Source organism: Macaca mulatta, chromosome 12 (genome assembly GCF_049350105.2).
Source record: "Macaca mulatta isolate MMU2019108-1 chromosome 12, T2T-MMU8v2.0, whole genome shotgun sequence".
NCBI lineage: Eukaryota > Metazoa > Chordata > Mammalia > Primates > Cercopithecidae > Macaca > Macaca mulatta.
In genome coordinates this window covers 100,738,927-100,761,060 of record NC_133417.1, presented here as the reverse complement: position 1 = coordinate 100,761,060, position 22,134 = coordinate 100,738,927, and the positions used below count along the sequence as shown (strand labels likewise).

The window sequence follows — 22,134 nt, the reverse complement described above, 5'->3', positions numbered from 1 at the left end:
CACAGCAGTGAGGCCATTTATAATTCAGACTTGCTTCAAGTAAAACCATGCACTTAAAACTCGTGTTCTTTTCATTTTGTTTGCAAAACTATAATTTCATGAAGTTAGCCTTGAGAGGAAAGAGATTACGGAGAAACTGGGGGTTTTTTTGTTAATTTTTTAAAAATCTATCGAGAAAAGACCAGCTATAGGAAAATAATAATAAAGAAAAGGGCAAGGCCAAGGCCTGGGACAGACAATTAGGATATTTTTCATTTTCCTGCAGTAAGTTTGACATCTGTGACCATTCAAATTATCTGAAACATTTACCATATGTGAAATAAGTCAGACACAGAAAGACAAATACTGAATGTTCTCGCTTATAAGTGAGAGCTAAATGATGTGTATATCTGGATATAGAGTGTAGAATGATAAAAAGAGGAGACTCAGAAGAGTGAAGGGTGTGGCGGGGTGGATGACCAGAGATTGCTTAAGGGGTACAAGGTACATTATCTGGGTAATGGATACCCTAAAAGCCCTGACCTTACCACAAAACAACCTGTGCATGTAAAAAATTACACTTGCACCCTATACATTTATACAAAGTTTTTGTTTTCTTGTTTTTCTTTTCTTTTTTTTTTTGTTTTGAGACAGAGTCTCTCTGTCACTCAGGCTGGAATACAGTGGCGCCATCTCCTCTCCCTGCAACCTCCACCTCCTGGGTTCAAGTGATTCTCATGTCTTGGCCTCCTGAGTAGCTGAGATTACAGACATGCACCACCATGCCCAGCTAATTTAAAAAAAAAAATTTTTTTTGAGATGGAGTTTCATTCTTGTTGCCCAGGCTGGAGTGCAGTGGTACAGTCTCGACTCACTGCAACCTCCATCACCTGGGTTCAAGTGATTCTTGTGTCTCAGCTTCCTGTGTAGCTGGGATTACAGGCACGCGCCACCATACCCGTATTTTTAGTAGAGACGGGGTTTTACCACGTTGGCCAGGCTGGTCTCGAACTCCTGCCCTCAGGTGATCCATCTGCCTCAGCCTCCCAAAGTACTGGGATCACAGGTGTGAGCCACCATGCCTGGCTGAAATTTATACAGATTTTAAAGAAGAAAGAAAAAACCTGAAACATAAAATAACATCTATAAATGAAACTTTATGTATAGATGAATTAATTATTCTGTGATTTTTGTTTAATATTTTTGTAATTAGAACTCCACTTTCACAAAAGTAGGCATCCTGAGCTTTTTATCAATTTATTCATTCAACAGATGTTTATTTTGCACAAACAGTATATAAGCCATCCTCTTAGGTAAGTCCATGCTATCAGGCATTTATAGATGTGTTGTTGCATCTATACATTTTCCATGTTTGAATGAATCTAGAGAAATATTGGAGGGATTAAAAATAATCTAATCTCTAACACAGATATTCCTTCATTGGCTCTCAGCTCCCCACCCTAACACCCTCAGTATCTCAGTCACACATGCACTAGGACTGACACTTTTTAGAAGGCATTGTGACATGTCAGTTATTTTTATTTACAGATCTTGTGTAAATAAATGTTCCATAGACTATAAAATCGACGTTTGGAAATATTTGCAATGTTTTCCAGAGTAGACCATCGTTTTGAGATACTTGGCACCTGCACATTGCTCCTGCAGTTTGCTTCAAGTTGAGAAAAGTTGCAGGCTGATGGAACTGTCAACATAGTGCAGTGTGTTGTATATATACACAATTCCATTCTTGTATCTAAGCAGCTATTCAGTTGAGGTGATGCTGGGGCCTTCAAAAAATCTTTCCATTACTCCTTCTCTTGAGATACCGCTGTTGCCTTCTGAAATTGGTATGCTTTTGTAGCCCCTTATCTACTAGGAGTTTAATTTTAAACTATACGGTAGCGTTCACAATATTCTGTGAAGGGGCAATCCATTCATTTGCAAGAATTTGTTATTAAACAAACAACAAATATTTATGACAATTTTGTGCATATATATATACTTCAGAGCAGGAAAAAAGGTACTTTTGGTAGTTAATAGATGAGAAATTGAAATTAGATAATTGTTTTAGTCTGTTTTGTGTTGCTATAACAGACAACCTAAGGCTTAGTGACTTATAAAGAAGAGAGATTAGAACTCATGGTTCTCCAGGCTGAGAGGTGCAAGAAGCTTGGCATCGGCATCTGCTCGGCTTCTGATGAGGGCTTTTGTGCAATGTCACAGCATGGCAGAAGGTCAAAGGGGAAGCAGACACCCAAAGCGTGTCTTAACTTCGTATTGACTAATTCTTCGCTTCATTCCATTTGTTTTGTCAGCACGGAAGTACTGGATATGGGAAAAGATAAGCATAGTAGTAAAGGGAGTACAGATTTGAAAAAAACAAAGGAGAAAATTGAAACATGAGTGGATTCTTCTCTCCCACATTACTTTCTCTTGTGTTTTGTTCCTAGGTTTACTTTTCCCTTTCATTTCGAGACTTTTTTAATGAGTAAAAGTAGGTATCAGTTGATTTTTTTCCAGGAAAATAGAGTAGTTTTATGCTGAGTAGTTAACAACATTGTTTCAATTTCTGCCAAACTTAATGAAGGTGTCAAAATCTTTGTTTGATGTGAGTGAGGCATGAACATGGGAGCCAGGTGACAATGTCTCCTGCTTGACTTTATCAGAAGCATTGCAGACGCACCCTTGAAGAGTGAAGTAGAAAAAGATCCCTTACATTTTACTAATATAGCATTTAATCCCCTGTTCAGGGAGAAGCATTTTTAGGCCTTCTTTGCTTTGCTATATATTGAATTTTCTTTTTTGCGTAGAAGACAACCAAGCTGAATTAACAATATCATGTTAGAGTGTTGAAATACCAAATAACTTCTTTAAAGTAGCTACTTTAGAGTAATAAATATACATCTTTTTTATCACACATCCACTTGCCATGATAGGAATTTATATTCAGTTTGAAAATAAATAGCAGCTACAAATATACATATGGACAACATGATGAACGCAATTTGTTTAATTATTGGTGTGCTTTGAGTTTGTCCGCATCAAAACTCACCTTGAAATCTAATCCCAAATGTGGCGGTGTTGGGAGGCGAGGCCTAATGGGAGGTGTGAGGATCATGAGAATAGATCCATCATAAACGGCTTGGTGTAGACCCTTCGTCAGAAAGCAGGAATGATGTACCCGAGGCTGTACATCAGTCATACTGATTAATGCAGTTCCGCCCCCGCATCAAGGCCTGAAAGGACCAATTAGCAGAGACACCAAGCTGCAGAGTTCTGCTGTTTCTCAAACAGGCTCCCAGAAAATTCTCAGACATGCTGTCAGAAATTCTACACAACATAGTTTTGTTTGATTTCTTGGGTGTATGGTTTGCTTCTCTTGAACAGAGCTCTTCCTTTCCTTCTCCTTCTTTTCCACACTGACATCAATTCTTTCTTGATGATGTGGGGAAATTTTGCACAACTTACACTACAATTTCTACTTTTGAGTTGTGAATTTTTGAAACATAATTAGTGTTTATAACTTAAGAGGTCAGGTTTCTTCTTCAACCACTATGTCTTGAACATTCATTTCAAGGGGACCAAAAAAGTCTTTGAATGTTTATGTCAATTACCACTAACCTTTTATTATCTAAATATTTTATGATATTTCCTATCTAAAAGGCATTTATATAAACATTGATGCCTTGGACTCCCCACCATTAATGAATACCTAAACTAATAGAGCTAGGGTACTTTGTTTTAAAACACTTTTGAATCTAAATTTTTAATGGTTTTAGGCAGATTTCAAATATTCTTCCAACTATATCCTTGTCTCTTTCTAGGTTATTCCAATGTTGCAAGAATTTATAATCAACAGATTGGGGCGTCCATTCATTGAACCACCCCCCTTTGATTTAGCCAAGGCATTTGGAGACAGTAACTGCTGTGCACCACTGATTTTCGTGCTCTCTCCTGGAGCAGATCCCATGGCTGCCCTTCTAAAATTTGCCGATGACCAGGTAACTTACAATAGATGAAGTTATCGAATATTATTTTTAAAAAGCAATACTTTCTTATAATTGAAATTTTTAAGGATGTGGGAAAGGTAGAAATTTGTCACTTAACCTTTGAAAGTTATCAAAGGTTGACAGAATCCCAAGAAAATGATACTAAAATGGCAGCACTGACACTAAAAAAGAACTCCTTATCCAAATTAAAATCTAATTAAAACCAGAATTGGGATTTAAGGGGCATTTACTTTTATTTGGGGTGGGGGGACAGGAAACTCTTTGGCATTATTTGCACCAGTATATGAACTTGAGTTGATTTCATAAATTCAAGCCTGGACAGTGACCACAGGGGTGCACTTTTTCTGATCCCACCCCTCTGCCACTCTCTAAAGGGGGACCTTCTTTGACTTTCCAAAACAATTGTACATTGTGGTCACTGTATTAGATTAAAATATGTTCTACTATTTACATGCCTTGTCTGTCCTTAAAATTAATTCAAATGAATTCAGTACAAATGTTCTTACATCATATGGTCTAGAACAAGAAAATGATAAACAGATGATTGGGCATTTCCTGAGTTGAATTTTTTCCAATTTGGTACAATTAAAATAACACAGTGTGGTAATGCTACTGATATTTCTAAAACCACCACCACCACCACTTGTATTGAGTGCTTAATGTATACTGTTGACTTTGCTAGACCTTGTTACATACATGTTCTACAACCCTATAAGGTAGATGGTGGTATCTTTATTATACAGATAGGAACACTAAAGCATGGAGAGGTTAAGTATCTCCTCAAAGGCCACGTTGCTGAGAGGTTAAAAAAAATGTACTAGGCCAAAAAAATTGATATAAGGCATAGAAAAAAACTGAAGAAGACTTTTAACATAAGGAGGAAATAAAAAGGACTGGCTGCGTTGTAGCAACTCCTAAAATCTAAAGCTGAAAAGAAAACTATAAATAGGTGAACTTGTCCTATTTCCTCCAGATTTTTGAATTACATATTTTTGCATGAGCGTAATTCTTATATACAGAAGAATAGATAGCTTAGCACAGTACTTTCTATTTGTTGAAGAAGGCTTGGAATGTGGCTGTGGTGATTGGAGGAGATGAGCTCTGAGATATGTGAAGAACCAGATCATGTAGGGTCTCTGTAGGCCACATTAAGGACATTGAGTAAGATGGGAAGATGGAGGAGTAGGGTTTTAAGCAGCAAAGTGACATGATCTGACCTATAATTTATAAAGTTCATCCTAGTTGGAGCCTGAAGAATTTATTTGGGTGGTGCAGAATGGAAGGAGGCCACTAGTAAGGGGGGTTGGCTATTGAAAGTCCAGGAAGAGCAATGGTGGGTAGGAGTAGAGTGGGAGTGGCGGAGGTGTTCACTTTTATGTAGGACTCACCTCTCCTAATCAACACAAGCTTGACGACCCTTTGAGCCCCTCCGAGCTGCTCTTTGTATCTCTCCTCACATTGTATATAAGATTGTTCTCTGGCTCCTATGTGGGTCCTGCTCCGCGCATTCTCTTCACTTGCTGTCTCCACTTCTTCCAGAAACAGCAGGATCCAGCTCTACTTTGTTTTCTGCTGCCTCTACCAGCTAGCTAGTGACAATAAGCCATGGGCATTCGGGAGGGACTGAGACCCCACTCTTCCATATTCAGGCCTCTTCTAAAGGGGCAGTCTGGTGATAACTACCCCAGAAATGAGACCCAGAAGCCATGGACGAATTGGAATACAGTAGAACTGAATACAGGAAAACATTCCCACAGAATTCTCTAAAGAAACTGACATGGAAATCAGTGACAATTTTTAAAATTCTCTTTTATACAGTAGCCAAAATAACTAAAATATAGTTATTCAAAGATCCGGAGGAAACAGGACAAGTTCATCTGTCTCTTTTTAGTTTTCTTTTCAGCTTTGAATTTTAGGAGTCACTGCAAGACTGCCAGTGCCTTTCACCTCCTCCTTATGTTAACAGTCTATTTAATTTATTCTTTCTATCCCTTCTATCAACAACCAAAGACTACAGAATTTTCCATTTATTGCCATGACTGTTTCCTACATGAATTGACTTGCTTTTTACCTAAGTGTTTATAAGATTCTTTGTCAAAGAGAGGTTTTCAGGGATGCATGTGTTTGACTTTTTGAGACATGTGACCCAATTAAATTGTAATATAGTTAATGTTAACATTTTTAAAAATAACAATATTGATGTTTCTTAAAATGTGATTTTAAATAACATCTTTACTATTCTTGTACACAGGGGTATGGGGGATCAAAACTTAGCTCTTTATCTCTTGGTCAAGGCCAAGGGCCCATTGCTATGAAGATGTTAGAAAAAGCTGTCAAGGAAGGAACCTGGGTTGTTCTTCAGAATTGTCACCTTGCCACGTCTTGGATGCCAACCCTTGAGAAAGTCTGTGAGGTAAAAATGCAAGTTTATACTTATTAGATTGTATTCCCTGAATCTAATTAGTAATATACATAACATTCAGGTAGCTCCATTCCTCTCTGATTTGGAGAGTTGCAGGTTAGTGCTTTGACTGGATTCCAGGAGAGAGAGGCTCACATTGAAAACCAGATCTGGAGGAACAGAGGTGAGAACATAGCCAGGCCTTGGCAAATCCCTCTTAATGGGGACAAGGGCTCATCCAGTGAGATGGAAATATCCTCAATCCCGAGCAGCAGGCTCGAGGAGGAGAGTAAATCACAGGGTAGACACGTATCAACTTCCTTTTTATAACAATGGCCTAAAGTAACCAAGGAGGACTGTTCAAGGTGAAATTCATGTGGCACTCTAAACTCAAAGGCTTCAGAATGTCACTTTTCTTTATTTCTCTCCCAGTTGGCCAGTTACCCTGCCACAGTAGAACAATCTGAAACCAAAAGGGCACTGTTCCCACCCACCTTGCAGTGGGTCATGGGACTTCCCTGTTCTGGTTGGCAGAAATTCCAGGAAAAAAACTCCCTGTAGCTCAACTGAGTAAACAGAAAGCCTGGCACTTGATCTCAACAAACACAGTGAAAATGAATCCTCTGGAATTACCCGTGACTCTAGCCCACTCCTAATTCCCTCCGAAATAACCATGGTGGTGATAGAAGTTGCACCATCCACCCATCTGGCTTTGTTTTTTCTTTATGTCACTTAGCGCCAGTTTGTTCTGGCCATGTCTCCCACTAGAATGTAAGCATCATGAAGACAGTGACTTTGTCTTTATCTGTTGTATCCTCTGCTTTCCCTCCAGCACCTTGAACAGTGAGGTGCATAGGATACAATCGGTAGATATTTATTGAATTAGTGAATGGATATTGCTTCACTGCCTGACTCTTTTTGATGGCCTCCCAAGGCACGCACAACAAAGTTCAAACCCCCAACATGACCTACAGCACCCTTCAGAACCTGACCTTTGCCTACTTCTCCAGTTTCTTCTCAGGCCACTTTCATCGTGACTTCTATGCTCCAGACTTTTGAACTGCTTTCACTTTTATTGGTGCAGCGCACTTTCTCAAGAATATAGGCCATCATAGTTGATATAATTTCTGCCTGAAAAACTATTCTTTTTACCATTTGCCTTACAACATCTTTTTCTTTTTTTTTTTTTTTTTTTTTTTTTTTTTTTGAGACAGAGTCTCGCTGTGTCGCCCAGGCTAGAGTGTAGTGGCCAGATCTCAGCTCACTGCAAGCTCCGCCTCCCGGGTTCACGCCATTCTCCTGCCTCAGCCTCCCGAGTAGCTGGGACTACAGGCGCCCGCCACCTCGCCCGGCTAGTTTTTTGTATTTTTTTAGTAGAGACGGGGTTTCACCGTGTTAGCCAGGATGGTCTCGATCTCCTGACCTCGTGATCCACCCGTCTCGGCCTCCCAAAGTGCTGGGATTACAGGCTTGAGCCACCGCGCCCGGCCGCCTTACAACATCTCCTCATGCTTCACGCCTTGTATCAGAGGTGTGTTGTTGTTGTTGTTGTTTTGAGATGAAGTCTCAATCTCTCACCCAGGCTGGAGTTCTGTGGCACGATATCGGCTCTCTGCAACCTCCGCCTCCCAGGTTCAAGCGATTCTGGTGCCTCCTCCTCCTGAGTAGCTACGATTACAGGCGCCCTCCCCATCATGGACAGCTAAATTTTTGTATTTTTAGTAGAGACAGGGTTTCACCATCTTGTCCAGGCTGGTCTCGAACTCTTGAGCTCAGGTGATCTGCCCGTCTTGCCCCTCAAAGAGTTGGGATTACAGGTGTGAGCCATCATGCCTGGCCTATCAGAGGTTTTATATTTGTGCCTGTCTGCTTATGATTCATCTGTCTCCAGACTGTTCTCATGACCTGTTGAATTGTATTATATATACCCATCACAGAGTCCTGTAAGAGAGATATCTGTCCCTGATGGATTGGCTCAGATTCCCATTAATCATGTTACTGAAGTCACTAGACCATAGGGCAGCTGGTAGGAGAAAAAGAATGGTGCTTTCACCCACCATATTATTATTAAAAACATAGACATCTATGCCTCCTTCCTTATCCACCCCTTCACCATAGGAATGCTCAGGGTTTTTTTTTTTTTTTTTTTTTTTTTACCGATAAAGATTTGCCATTTCAAGAAACATAGATAACACTGACATGGACAAGTCGGGGAGGTAGCAGTAGGAAGTGGGACTGGACAGGAAGGGAGGGAAAGGTCCATGATAATTCTTCCTAGGCCCTATACGGCCTTGCAATGGTGCTAATTGAGTGTTTTGTTACCCTTGGCAGTCCAGGTGTGACCATCCCCTTGAATAAATAGAGCGATTAGTACTAAGTTTTGATGTTTCAGACTATCCCAGTTTTTCTCACCTTTGAAATACTCTCTCTCATCTAATCTCTGCTTGGTTTAATATTGACTTATCTGAGTGCGTTGTGTACTCTAACAACCTGGCTACAGCAAGAAAAATGGATTAGTCTTAATCTAGCCCTGGGACAGAGAATTATTTCTGTAAATATTTCAGCAACATCAGTGCACATACAAGAGTTTTGGGAATGTCTTAGTTATTTGGACCAACTCTGAATTATATAGCACTTTTGTAAACTTTATAGTCATATGAATTAATGTTACCAAGGAGAATGATAGCACGCTGGGCCTTCTCAACTATGCATTATTGTTTTAGGAGCAGAATCAGATTTTAAAGCTTTTGCCGAAAATTGTAGCAGTTACATTTCTACTTTGTAAAAACACTTCCTCCCCCTTCCAACTCATCCTTCATACGTATGCTCTTGAGATTTTCTTTGGGTTTTATTTACCCTTTTGTATCTGATTTATTTTCTTACAGGAGTTAAGCCCAGAGTCAACACATCCAGATTTCCGAATGTGGCTGACAAGTTACCCATCTCCAAATTTCCCTGTGTCAGTACTGCAGAATGGAGTGAAAATGACCAATGAAGCACCAAAAGGTTTACGGGCTAATATCATTCGATCATACCTCATGGACCCAATCTCTGATCCAGAGTTCTTTGGCAGCTGCAAAAAGCCTGTTAGTAATGGTTAAGTCTTGTTACCTCGGTCCTGTAAAGCAGTTCAAGTGGCCCCTGGTGATCATGGATGTGTGCACTGAGTAAAACTAAAAATTAAATAGGCCTCCCGCACCGCAGTGCAGTAGGTTTTGATAACTGATTATTGACTGTGCTGAAGTCAATTTTATTAATATTTTATTTTAATTTTAGCACCAGCCTCATTCCTGCTCAGCTGAGATCTTATGGGGTGTCATTAATAATGTAGCTTTCTATTTAGAAAGTCAGCTGTAAGACATTCCCAGTACAAATCTGCAAGGTTGGAGAATCTTGTTTCAGGATATTAACTGAGCCTTGTGCTATTTGGAGCCATGTCTCTAAATTAAAACATGAAAATATTTCCTTCATATAACTATAATGAGAGCCAAAATGATTTTACTCCTTGATTGATGGGACTCATAAGGGTCTTTTTTAGCGTCACCAGGCAAGCAGGGAAACCACCCACTGCTTTCATGATTAGAATTGTGTATGTGAATGTCTGTGACCTAAAATTGTTTCACAGCGTTTTGCCATAATTAAAAATGGAAGAGTTTCTTTTTAAGAGGGGTTATGAACCTTCGTAAGTTGTTGCTATTAAAAAGCTCACACACTTGATGTCTGAATTTGTTTTAAATGCACATCAAAAGAAAACATTAAAAATAAAGAAGTACTTTCATTAAACAAAAGTCTTGGGTACTAAAAAAAAGGGGGGGGCCTATATTTAAAAGTAAGTCAAACCACCTCTTAAGCTTCTAAGACCTGCCATAGGACTAGCTTTTGCATTGATTAGGCCCAGAGAGAGCAGGTTACTCCCAGATAGTAATGGTTACACCATTACTCCCAGAAATGGTGAGGGCATTTCTGCATGTGATGGACTAGACAGAGCCTCTTTGCAAAATTTAACTCAAACCCTCCCTTTCTTCTAGATCAAAAGGTCTCTCCAGCAGTAGTCGCATATAGTGGAGGTCCAGGAATTTATGAAACACAGCCCAAACCAAAACCAAAGTCTCATTAAATGCCAAAGCAGCACATCATAATTTTTGTTTTAACTTTTTATTTGAAAATAATTTTAATCTTACAGAAAAATTACAAGCAAAAAAATAGTACAAGGGCCAGGCATGATGGCTCACACCTGTAATCCCAGTGCCTTGGGAGGCTGAGGCAAGAGGATGGTTTGAGGCCAGGAGTTTGTGGTCAGCCTGGACAATATAGTGAGACCCATAGCTCTATAAAAAATAGAAATAAAAAATTAACCAGGCCTGGTGGCACACACCTATAGTCCAGCTACTCAAGAGGCTGAGGAGGGAGGGAGCCCAGGAGTTTAAGGCTGCAGTGAGCCATGATCACCCCACTGCACTCCAGCCTGGGTGACAGAGCAAGAAGACCCTATTTCTAAATAAACAAATAACAATAGTACAAGGAGCATCCTACACTTTTTACCCATATTCATTTCCTGTTAACATTTTATTCCTTTTGCTTCATCATTTGTGTTTCCTCTCTCTCCCACTTCCCCTCACCATTTCTCCACCGCCCCCACATCAGGTACATCAGGTACATTAGATAAGTTAGATATATCATGGCCCTTTATCATTACATTTTTTGGTGTAAATTTTGTAAGAATAGGGATATTATCTTATTCTGGTATAGTTATTACTTTTAGTAAGTTTAAGAAGGATACGCTGTTATTTAATCTATCATTTGTGTTTCAGTTTTGTCAGTTGATGCAGTAATGTCCATTAGAGCATTTTCCTGTCCATGACAGCATTGGTTTAGTATTCGTTGCCTCATCTTTTTTAATCTGGCACATTTCCCCAGCCTTTCTTTGTCTTTTATGACATTGATATCTCTGAAGAAGTCATCTCCTCCTTTTTTTTTTAATGTATGTGTGTGTGTATTTTTTTTTTTTTTTGTACTTTCAACTTTTATTTTAGATTCAGGGGAAACATTTACAGGTTTGTTACATGGGTATATTGAGTGATGCTGAGGTTTGGGATATGAATGATCCTGTCACCCAGGTAGTGAGCATAGTACCCAACCATTTTTCAGCCCTTGCCCCCTCACTCCCTTTCCCCTTAGTAGTCTCCAGTCTTGCTTGCTTGCTTGCTTGCTTGCTTGCTTTCTTCCTTTCTTCCTTTCTTCCTTTCTTCCTTTCTTCCTTTCTTTCTTCCTTTCTTCCTTTCTTTCTTTTCTTTCTTTTCTTTCTTTTGAGACAGGGTCTGACTCTATTGCCCAGATTGGAGTGCAGTGGCTCAATCACAGCTCACTGCAACCTCCACCTCTCAGGCTCAAATGATTATCCCACCTCAGCCTCATGAGTAGATGGGACTACACGCACACACCACCACACCTGGCTAATTTTTGTATTTTTTGGCAGAGACGGGGTTTCACCATGTTGGCCGGGCTGGTCTCAAGCACCTGACCTAAGTGGTCTGCCCTCCTTGGCCTCCCAAAGTTCTGGGATTACAGGAATGAGCCACTGCACCTGGCCTATTGTTTCCTTCTTTGTGTCTGTCTTCCCCGATGTTTAGCTCCTACTTATAAGTGAGAAGATGCAGTATTTGGTTTTCTGCTCCTGCATTAACTAGCTTAGGATAATGGCCTCCAGCTGCATCCATGTTGCTGCAAGGAGCATGACTTCATTCTTTTTTATGCCTGCATAGTATGCCACAGTGTATAAGTACTACATTTTCTTAATCCAGTCCACCACTGATATACTCTAAGGTTGATTCCATGTCTTTGCTATTGCAATTAGTGCTGAGAACATATGAGTTCATGTGTCTTTTGAGCAGAATGATTTATCTTCTCTGGATATACACGCAGTAATGGGATTGTTTGGTGGAGTGGTAGTTCTGTTTTAAGTTATTTAAGAAATCTCCAAACTGCTTTCCACAGTGGCTAAATTAATTTACATTCCTACCAACAGTGTATAAGCATTCCCTTTTCTCTGCAGCCTCACCAGCATCCATTGTGTTTTGACTTTTTAGTAACAGCCATTCTGACTGGTATAAGATGGTATCTCATGGTGGTTTTGATTTACATTTCTCTGATGATTAGTGATGTGGAGCACTTTTTTATATGTTTCTTGGCCACTTGTATGTCTTCTTTCAAGAAGTATCTGTTCATGTCTTCTGCCCATTTTAATGGGGTTATTTGTTTATTGCTTGCTAAATTGTTTAAGTTCCTTATAGATTCTGGACATTTTAGACCTTTGTCAGATGCATAGTTTGCAAAATATTTTCTCCCATTCTGAAGGTTATCTTTTTACTCTGTTGATAGTTTCTTTTGCTGTGCAGAAGCTCTTTAGTTTAATTAGGTCCCACTTGTCAATTTTTGTTTTTGTTGCAATTGCTTTTGAGGACTTAGCCAAAAATTATTTTCTAAGGCCAGTTATGAGAAGGGTATTTCCTCCGTTTTCTTCTAGGATTTTTATAGTTTGAATTTTTACATTTAAGTCTTTAATTCATTTTGAGTTAATTTTTGAATATGGTGAAATGTAGGGATCCAGTTTCATTCTTCTGCATATGGCTAGCCAGCTATCCTAGTACCATTTATTGAATAGGGAGTCTTTTCTCCATTGCTTATTTTTGTCAACTTATTTTGTCAAAGAGTAGGTGGCTGTAGGTGTGCAGCTTTATTTCTGGGTTTGCTATTCTTTTCCATTGGTCTATGTGTCTGTTTTTCTTTTTCTTTTCTTTTCTTTTTTTTTTTTAACCAGTACCATGCTGTTTTGGTTACTGTAACCTTGTAGTATAATTTAAAGTTGGGTAATATGATGACTCTGGTATTGTTCTTTTTGCTTAGGATTGCTTTGGCTATTCAAGCTGTTTTTGGTTCTTTATGAGTTGTAGAATTAGTTTTTTCTAATTCTGTGAAAAATGACATTGATAGTTTGATAAGAATGGTGTTGAGTGTGTATATTGCTTTGGGGTGTATGGCCATTTTAAGAGTATTGATTCTTCCAGTCCATGAGCGTGGAGTTTTTCCATTTGTTTGAGTCACCTGTGATTTCTTTCAGCAGTGTTTTGTGGTTCTCCTTGTAGAGATTTTTCACCTCCTTAGTTAAATGTATTCCTAGGTATTGTGTGGGATGGAAGGCAGCTATTATAAATGGGATTGTGTCCTTGATTTGGTTTTCAGCTTGAACATTATTGGTGTATGGAAATTCTGCTCATTTTTGTACATTGATTTCGTATTCTGAAACTTTACTGAAGTCATTTATCAGTTCTAAGAGTCTTTTGACAGAGTCTTTGGTGTTTTCTAGGTATAGAATCATATTGTCAGCAAAGAGAGAGAAGAGTTTGTCTTCTTCTTTTTCTATTTGGATGTCTTATTTTTTTCTATTGCCTGTTTACTATGGCTAGGACTTCCTCTCTGGTTTTTAATAAATTTCTCATTTTGGTTTTTTTTAATGTTTTCTCATAATTAGATTCAGGTGATTCATTTTTAGCCAAGATATTCCATAGGTGATGCTGTATGCTCAGAGATCACATCTGAAGGCACATGATGCCATTTGTCCTTCATTGATGATACTAATTCTGATCACCAACACAAAGTATTGCCTTATTTCCTCACTGTATAATAACTGCTTTCCCCTTTGCCACGAATAATCAGTCTGTGGGGGAGATACTTTAGCACCATGAAAATATCCCATTCCTCCTCAAAATCCAGTCCTAACCCAGACTTAGTAATCATTAATGATTCTTACCCGATCCAGTTATTCCTGTGACGATTGTAAAAATATTATTTCCCACCCGCGTGCTCCCTTCCACATTCAACACTTGGCACTCTACTATAAGCGACAGTTCTCCCTTCTCTGCCATTTGTGTATCCATTAATTGGCACAGACTATGAATTCCTAGGCTTTTTTTTTCCCCTCAATGGTACATTAAGTATTTTCATTGCTATACTTGAGTCTTTTGGTGCTCAGATTGTTCCAGAGTTGGTCAATTAGGGCTCGTTCAAACTGCTTCCTCTGTACTTGGTATAGGTTCCATATTTTTAAAAAAAATGTTCTATTATCTGATGATTAGTAGCAGTAGTACCTCTTACTTTCTGACATAAGATGTTCCAGGCTCATGGTATACCTATCTTTCCCCAGCTCTGGAATCAGCCAGTTTTCTGAAGAATCCCGTTTCCTTTTAATGGATAATGGCATTAGAGAGCATGGTTTGGGTGTTAGAGGAGCTCATTGCTACTGCATTGTCTGTATTTTCTTGACGCTTTCAGTGGAGAGAACTTAGAAGTATACACATGTACACACATACACAAATGTACAAATATACATGCACACCTACATGCAAATATACAAATATACATACACATGCATGTAGACAAGTTCATGTGCACATAAATACTACATACATATTTTATAAGTGATGAATTCATACTAATGCCTCCAATTTCAGTCACTCTTCTCAGATATCTTTTTTGCTTTTTCTCATTCCATATTTGTATGTCCTTTCTTCTGCAATGAGACGCCTGGCTTTCAACATATCAGCACGTTTACTGATTTGCTCAATTCTCTAATATATTGAAAATAGTCCAGAATTAGCCCAGCATGTTTAACCTCTGTGGTTAAATTTATGCTACTTTTTCTTTTGTCTCCCACTCTCCCTTTCAATTTTATTCTATGAGGGAAACCCTTCCCCTGCTCTTGTATAAGAGGTCATTTCTGTGACTTTTCTGATTACTGTTAGGTAGTAAAGTGTTCTATAGTCATTTTAAATTGCAAAGCCAGCCTTGATTCAAAAACCAAGAAGTGTGATGTAATATATTGATCATTACTTCAACTTTTATTCAAAATCTAGGTTTCCACTTCTCAGTGTCTCACCTTGGGCCTGTAGTTGGTGGAATTCCTGCCCTTGGGGGAAGATGGAGTTGGCATCTTTCTTTGTGTGACTCCTCCTGCACTTGATAGCTGCTGATGCAGACTGCTCAGCAGCAAGTGTGTGTGAGGGTAAGGCTGGGAGAGGCAGAAATTCCTGATGGGGGCTGCTATTGCCTACAGCTCTCTGGACTTGACAAATCTTTTAAAGCTGACTCTTGAGCTCTTTGTGAAATCTCTTGTGAGTGTTTTCATGGGTTCTCCTTCGGCTCCCCTGCTGGACTCCTGTGACTGTGACTCTGTCACCTTTGGCAGTGCCTCTACTTGAGATGGCTGCTCCAAATTCTCCTCAGCTTCTGGTTCTCCAGCACTCCCTTCATACAGGCTCTTACCCTTGGGGTGTCCTCATCCTGTGGCAGAAGTGTTCTTGACCAGGGAACCTTTAAAATGACCCCCAGCTCCCATTCTCAGCCCACACTCCCTGTCTACTCCTTGAGATTCCCACTGGATGGGCCCACTGTAGGAGGAGTGGGCCCATCCTCTCCCTGCTTTCCACCCTGCCCCAACTGCAGGGGACATGTGTCAGCTCTCCATGTGGCCCCATCAATTCCTTCTCACTAACTTGAACTTAGAGGGTAGACCCCACACAACCCTCCCCACTGGGGGTTAGGGGAAGGGGACTCCCAGCATGACAGCTGTTCCCTCCCAGGAAATCTCTTCACAAATCCTCTTTCTAGTTCTATCTTCCCTGTTTCCTATTCTCCTTGTGGGTTTTAGAGATCTCTAATCAGTACGAATTACATCCTTTGACATTTCTCCATGGCGATCTGGGAGCACACATTGGAATTGTTAAGTGTTGCCTTATGGTGCTTTAGTAAAGACCTCCAAAATCTGTAACACAGGATTAAGTTAGATGAGCCTCCCATGCTTCCTAAAAACCTGGGGTGCATAGCTATGTGTGCGTAGCTATGTGACCATGTACACAGATAGATATGCTTTGCATGAAGAGCTGTAGAAACATACTTAATTCTGTTATAATTATAATTTGGGATGAATATATCCCTGTGCTATTTACAAGTGAAAATAATTTGCTTTCATTTTAAAATATGGTAAATATAATGCAATATATGAAGAAAATAATGATGTGGCATCATTTCTTCTCATTACAGGAGGAATTCAAGAAATTGCTTTATGGCCTGTGTTTCTTTCATGCTTTGGTACAAGAAAGACGGAAATTTGGACCCCTAGGTTGGAATATTCCTTATGAATTCAATGAGACTGATCTGAGAATCAGTGTACAGCAACTCCACATGTTCCTGAACCAGTATGAGGTATCGTAAAAATCACAGCAAGGACATTACCTATGTTGTTCTTTATCATGCTATAAGTGTGCTACAGTAAGTGGGCACTTCTGATTAATTTCTATTCTTACAAAATGAATAGGAGAGTAGTTCCCAACAGCTTATTAAGTAGTACTTTATTATCCTAGGATATTATAACTGCTATACTAGGTAGTTAGGACATCAGTTTGTCTATTAGAAACCCATGTTATATCATTTATTTTGATTACATAAACACTTTGGGAGATCCAAAAATGATGATAATATACTTATTTTGAAAAGGACTTGAGAAGACTATTAGTCAACCGGGTTCCAAAATGTAAAAAACAAACAGACCAGTTTTCTTCTTTTGTGGAGTATGACTTTATTTTTAGGAAAATGTCATTATACCATTATTCCAAAGTTTGGACCATTTGTAAGGGAAAAAAAATCTATTTAAGCCATTGGTGTTAACCTGGAGTATAGATTCTGGAAAGAAGCCAAAGAGCCTAATCTTGTCACATCAACCATATTTCAGCCTCTCCAATTCTGATGTACTCATACGCACGCAGCATGGCAGTACCCTTTCTCTCTTTGCTACTTATTAATGGGATTTTCGACATGCCTGTACCTTTTAAGAAGCACTTGATAAATAAACCTAAATGTCCTATAAAAATATGAAGCCTTTTTCTGAAAGCTAATCCTCTAAATTTTGGTAATTTTGTTCAAATTTAGTTTGAAATCTATAACTAAATCATTTCATCAATTGAGTATTAAAAAGTTTTAGTTTTTGAAACGTTTAGTAAATTATGACTTTTTAAAAAGGCTTACAAACAGAAAGGCATTGGATTCTATCTCTACAAAAGTAAAGAAGAAACTGAACAAAATAAATACTGAGAGTTCAGATACTGTATCTAACCTTATGTGAAGAATCTTTTATTTGAGCTTCTGTGTTTCATCGGACAAATTCCTGTTCTATAGAATGAATTCAGAAAGCCTTCAATTTTGCAGAATCTAAATTTGACAAAACATTCAAAAGAATCATAAATTTAATGAGCTATTTTCTTGTAGTAACATTTGTGCAAAAAATACACTAATAAGGCAGCAAAAATGCAGTGATACAGAGCCTGAGGAAGTATTTAAGCTATAATTACACTTTTCAATACAAAAAAAAAAAAAAAAAAAAAAAGGATGAGAAGCTCTTCCATTTAACAGTTTGTTCTGAACACTTGTAGGGTATGTTCTAGTTTAAAATATTATATTCTATAGTGAAGAGTCAGTTAAAAGTATGCAGGTATGCAAGGCTGGTTTATATTACAAATTAAGTTAATGAATTCAAAGGCTGACGAAGAAAAATCACATGATCATATCAATAGATGCAGAAAAAACATCTGAAAAAATCCAACTCATTCATGATTTAAAACAAAACAGAGCAAAACAACAACAACAAGAACAACAACAAAAAAAAACCTCTCAGTAAACTAGGAATGGAGGGGAGCATCCTCAACTTGATTAAACAAATATACAAAAAACCTACAGCTAATTGTACTTAAATGGTGAAAAACTAGAAGTTTTCCCACCAAGATCAGGAACAAGGCAATGATATCCTTTCTCACTGTTGCTTTTTGACATTGTTCTAGAAGTCCTAGTTAATACAAGTCCTAGCTAAACAAGACCCCGTCTTAAAAAAAAACAAAAGAAACAAACGAACAAAAAACAAAAACAAAAATGAAAAAACACAGACTGAGAGAAAATGTTTGCAAAAGACATATCCGATAAAGGACTATTATCCAAAATATCCAACAAACTCTTAAAAGTCAACAATAAGGAAACAAAATACCAGATTTAAAAAGGGGTCAAAGATCTTAACAGACATCTCACTAATACATATATACAATATGACAAATAAGCATATGAAAGATGCTCCCCACATTATATGTCATCAGAGAAATACAAACTAAAACAATGAGAGACCATTACACATCTATTGGAATGACCAAAATCTGGAACATTGACACCACTAAATGCTAACAAGGGTGTGGAGCAGCAGGAACTCTCATTAACTGCTGGTGTGGGTACAGCCACTATGGAAGATACTTTAGCAGTTTCTTATAAAACTAAACTTCCTTTTACCATATGATCCAGCAATCATGCTCCTTTCTATTTTCCCAGTGCAGTTGAAAACTTAGGTCCACACAAAAACCTGCATATAGGCATGTGTAGAGCTTTATTCATAATTGGCAAAACTTGGAAGCAACCAGGTTGTCCTTTAGTAGGTGAATGGATAAACTGTGATACATTCAGACAATGGGATATTATTCCGTGCTAAAAAGAAATGAGCTATTAAGCCATAAAATGACATGGAGGAAACTTAAATGCATATTGCTAAGTGGGAGAATACAGTCTGAAACGGCTATGTAGTCTGTCATTTCAGCTATATGACATTCTGGAAAAGGCAAAATTGTGGAGACAGTAAAATGATTATTGGTTCCCAAGGCTTAGGTAGGAAAGAAAGATGAATAGGTAGAACACAGATAATTTTTATTTAGGGCAGCACAAATATCTATATGATACTATAATGATATATACACAACATTATGAAACTGTCCAAATCCATAGAATGTACAACACCAGGAGTGAACCCTAATGTCAGCTGTGGACTTTGAGTCCTAATGAATGATGTGACAGTGTAGGCTCATCATTTGTAACACATGTGCCACTCTGGTCATGAATGTTGATACTGGAGGAGGCTATGCATGTATGGGGACAAGGGAATATGTGGGAAATCCCTATACCTTTTGCTCCATTTTGCTTTGAGCCTAAAACTATTCTTTAAAAATAGTCTTTAAAAAAAAGTACAAATCAGTGAAAAACTTTGGTTACCTATGAGTGATTTGGAACATTATGCCATGCAAACTAATTTGGTGGTTATTCTATTGTTATTGGTGTGCTTTTTGGAGACTATTTTTGCCTTTTAGAAATATCACTCTTGCAACAGAATGGAGAGTGGATTAGAGAGACTTAGCTGGCAGACTGGTTTTAGGAGATGCTAGGAGTTGAACTGTGTCCCTGTAAAAGACATGTTGAAGTCTTAATCCATGGTAATTCAGAATGTGACATTATTTTGAGATGGGGTCATTGAGGGTATAATTAGTTAAGTTATAATGTGGTCATGTGGGAGTAGGGTGGGCTGTTAAGCTAATATGACTAGTGTCATTATAAAAAGAGAGAAATCTGAACACACACAGAGAGGAAGACAGCCATGTGAAGACAGAGGCAGAGATTGGAGTTGTGCTGCCACAAGCCAAGGAACATCTGGAGCTACAGCTAGAGGAGGCTGGGAAAGATCCTTATAGAGGCTTGAGAGAGAGTGTGGCCCTGCCAGTCCCTTGATTTCAGAGTTGTAGACTCCAGCACTGTTAGAAAATAAATTTCTATTATTTTAAGCCACCTATTGGTGTCATAGGAAAGTAATACAGGAGACTATCATGATAACCCAGGTGGGTAACGATAAGAGCCTAAACGAAATCATTTGAGCAAGATTAGGGAACATGGTAGAGATACAATGGATATGTAGGGGAAATGATTGAAATGACTTAGATATTCAATGGTAAAGGGAGAGGGAGAAGCCTTGGTTGATGTGAGTTTTTTGGTGTGGATTGGTGTTGTTTTCATTCATTAATCCAGACAGGGAATAGAACCAGGCATTAATAGGTATAGAGCAGATGGGTGAGGGGATATCCAGGTAAAAATGTCTTTTAGGCTCTTGGCATATAGATATAAAACTCAAGGGAAGAGAGAGCACAAAATAGAGATTTATAGATTATTCAAGTGTTAGGAGAAGCCTGAAAATAGATTTAAAGGGGAGGCCTTGTGCTGTAGAAAAAGAAGAGAACACAGATTATATGTTGGTGAGCACCAAAAAACATTGGTAGGAGAGAGAACAGAAGACATGGAGGGCAGATGGTGCAGCCAGGAAAAAAACAGGAGTGAGCAATCTGAGTAAATAAAGAGTTTCAAGAATAGTTCATCCTGTTAAATGCTGGAGAGAATAAATTAAGTGCCTGTTGGATTTGTAACAGTAATTTCAAAAGTGTTACATCTCTTTAAATGCTGAACTCCATCTAACTTTCAGGACTTTGCAGAAACAATACAATTTTTTTTAAAAAAATGGCTAATTTGCACATGTTTTTCTGTGTTTCTTTAATTCATTTATAGTGAAAGAATATGATATTTAAATGTATTAAATAAAAAATGATAAATAGTTATGTGGTACAAGTATGATCTATTTCACTTTCTTCGGGAATCTTTAAATGACATGTTTCACTGACCAAAGTGGTTCCTTCTATTAAATGACAAGTCAGCAAGTGCTTACATTCCTCCAGCATAGTAATTATATGGCCCACTTGACAAAACTGCTATTCTTGAGTCACATATAATCATCAAGAGTTAAAGAGGGATTCTTTGCGGAATGTGGATTCATAGCTCACTTTGATATTATTAAGTCTAATACACTCCTTCTTGAACAATCGACATTAGAAAACGGAAGAGGTATTTGACAAGTGAAGTTAGAATAATTGGTTATTTGCTAAAGTAGATTCTTCATATATAATTTCTGTTGGATCAAAAAAGACTAAATAGAAAAAATTAAAAGTGTAAATGAAGAAAATTTAGGTGGATATATATTATCTACTTGGCAGATGGGCAGTTGCTTTGTCATTCTTGTTTTGGTAGGGGTGTGGGGGTATGTGTGTGTGTGTGTGTGTGTGTGTGTGTGTGTAAGACCCACCTCTCACCCCTCATTGTGACCCTAACAGATCCCCGAGGCAACCATTTTCACATCCTGGGGCATATGTGCCTGGATATTTTCCTGTTCATATATAGATACACATATATAAACACAATACACACATAATTTTTTCTCAAAAACATTATTATAGTGTACATATTTATCTTCAGCTTACTTTTTTTTTTTTTTACCTACATATGTTGTGGATAACTTTCAAAGTAGATAGAGATCTTCATTTTAATGACCGCTTACACAGCATTTCCCCTTTTTTGATAATTAAGATTTTATTTTCTTTTTGTTTTTTGCTAATTAAGGTTAAAATGAACTTCTTATATAACCATGAACACTAGTTGTTGACTTCAAGCCCTGTTTTCACCTACTCTCTCCCGCTGCTCATTGTCTCAACCCTCTTGTAACAAGGAACAGGGAAGCAATCCAAGCAGCAAACTGCCACTATTTCTAGAAACTTTAGTAATCTACATGCCCACCAACCACCCACCCCTGCGGAAAACACTCCTCAATTTAATTGGCCCTGGATTTGACCGAACTTCTGAGAGAAACAACAGATAGCATTTACCTTATGGACTCTCAGGGGCATGTTGGCCAAGATTAACCCTTATGAAATTCTCCTCCTCCACATCTCATCTGTCTACATCACAAAGCCTTCTCAGGGGCTAGCTGATCCACCTCTACCGCATTTACTACTTATT

The 22,134-nt window shown here is 38.3% G+C and overlaps 1 protein-coding gene across 1 annotated transcript in view; it reads left to right on the top strand.

Annotated features, from left to right (window-relative positions):
* DNAH7 (dynein axonemal heavy chain 7) overlaps positions 1-22,134 on the top strand; it is a 340,765-nt gene that overhangs the window by 280,602 nt on the left and 38,029 nt on the right. The window contains exons 55-58 of the mRNA XM_015131765.3: positions 3,804-3,980; positions 6,241-6,402; positions 9,276-9,476; positions 16,486-16,647. Of these exons, the coding sequence (XP_014987251.2) occupies positions 3,804-3,980; positions 6,241-6,402; positions 9,276-9,476; positions 16,486-16,647 (702 nt within the window). The remainder of the gene's footprint in view (positions 1-3,803; positions 3,981-6,240; positions 6,403-9,275; positions 9,477-16,485; positions 16,648-22,134) is intronic.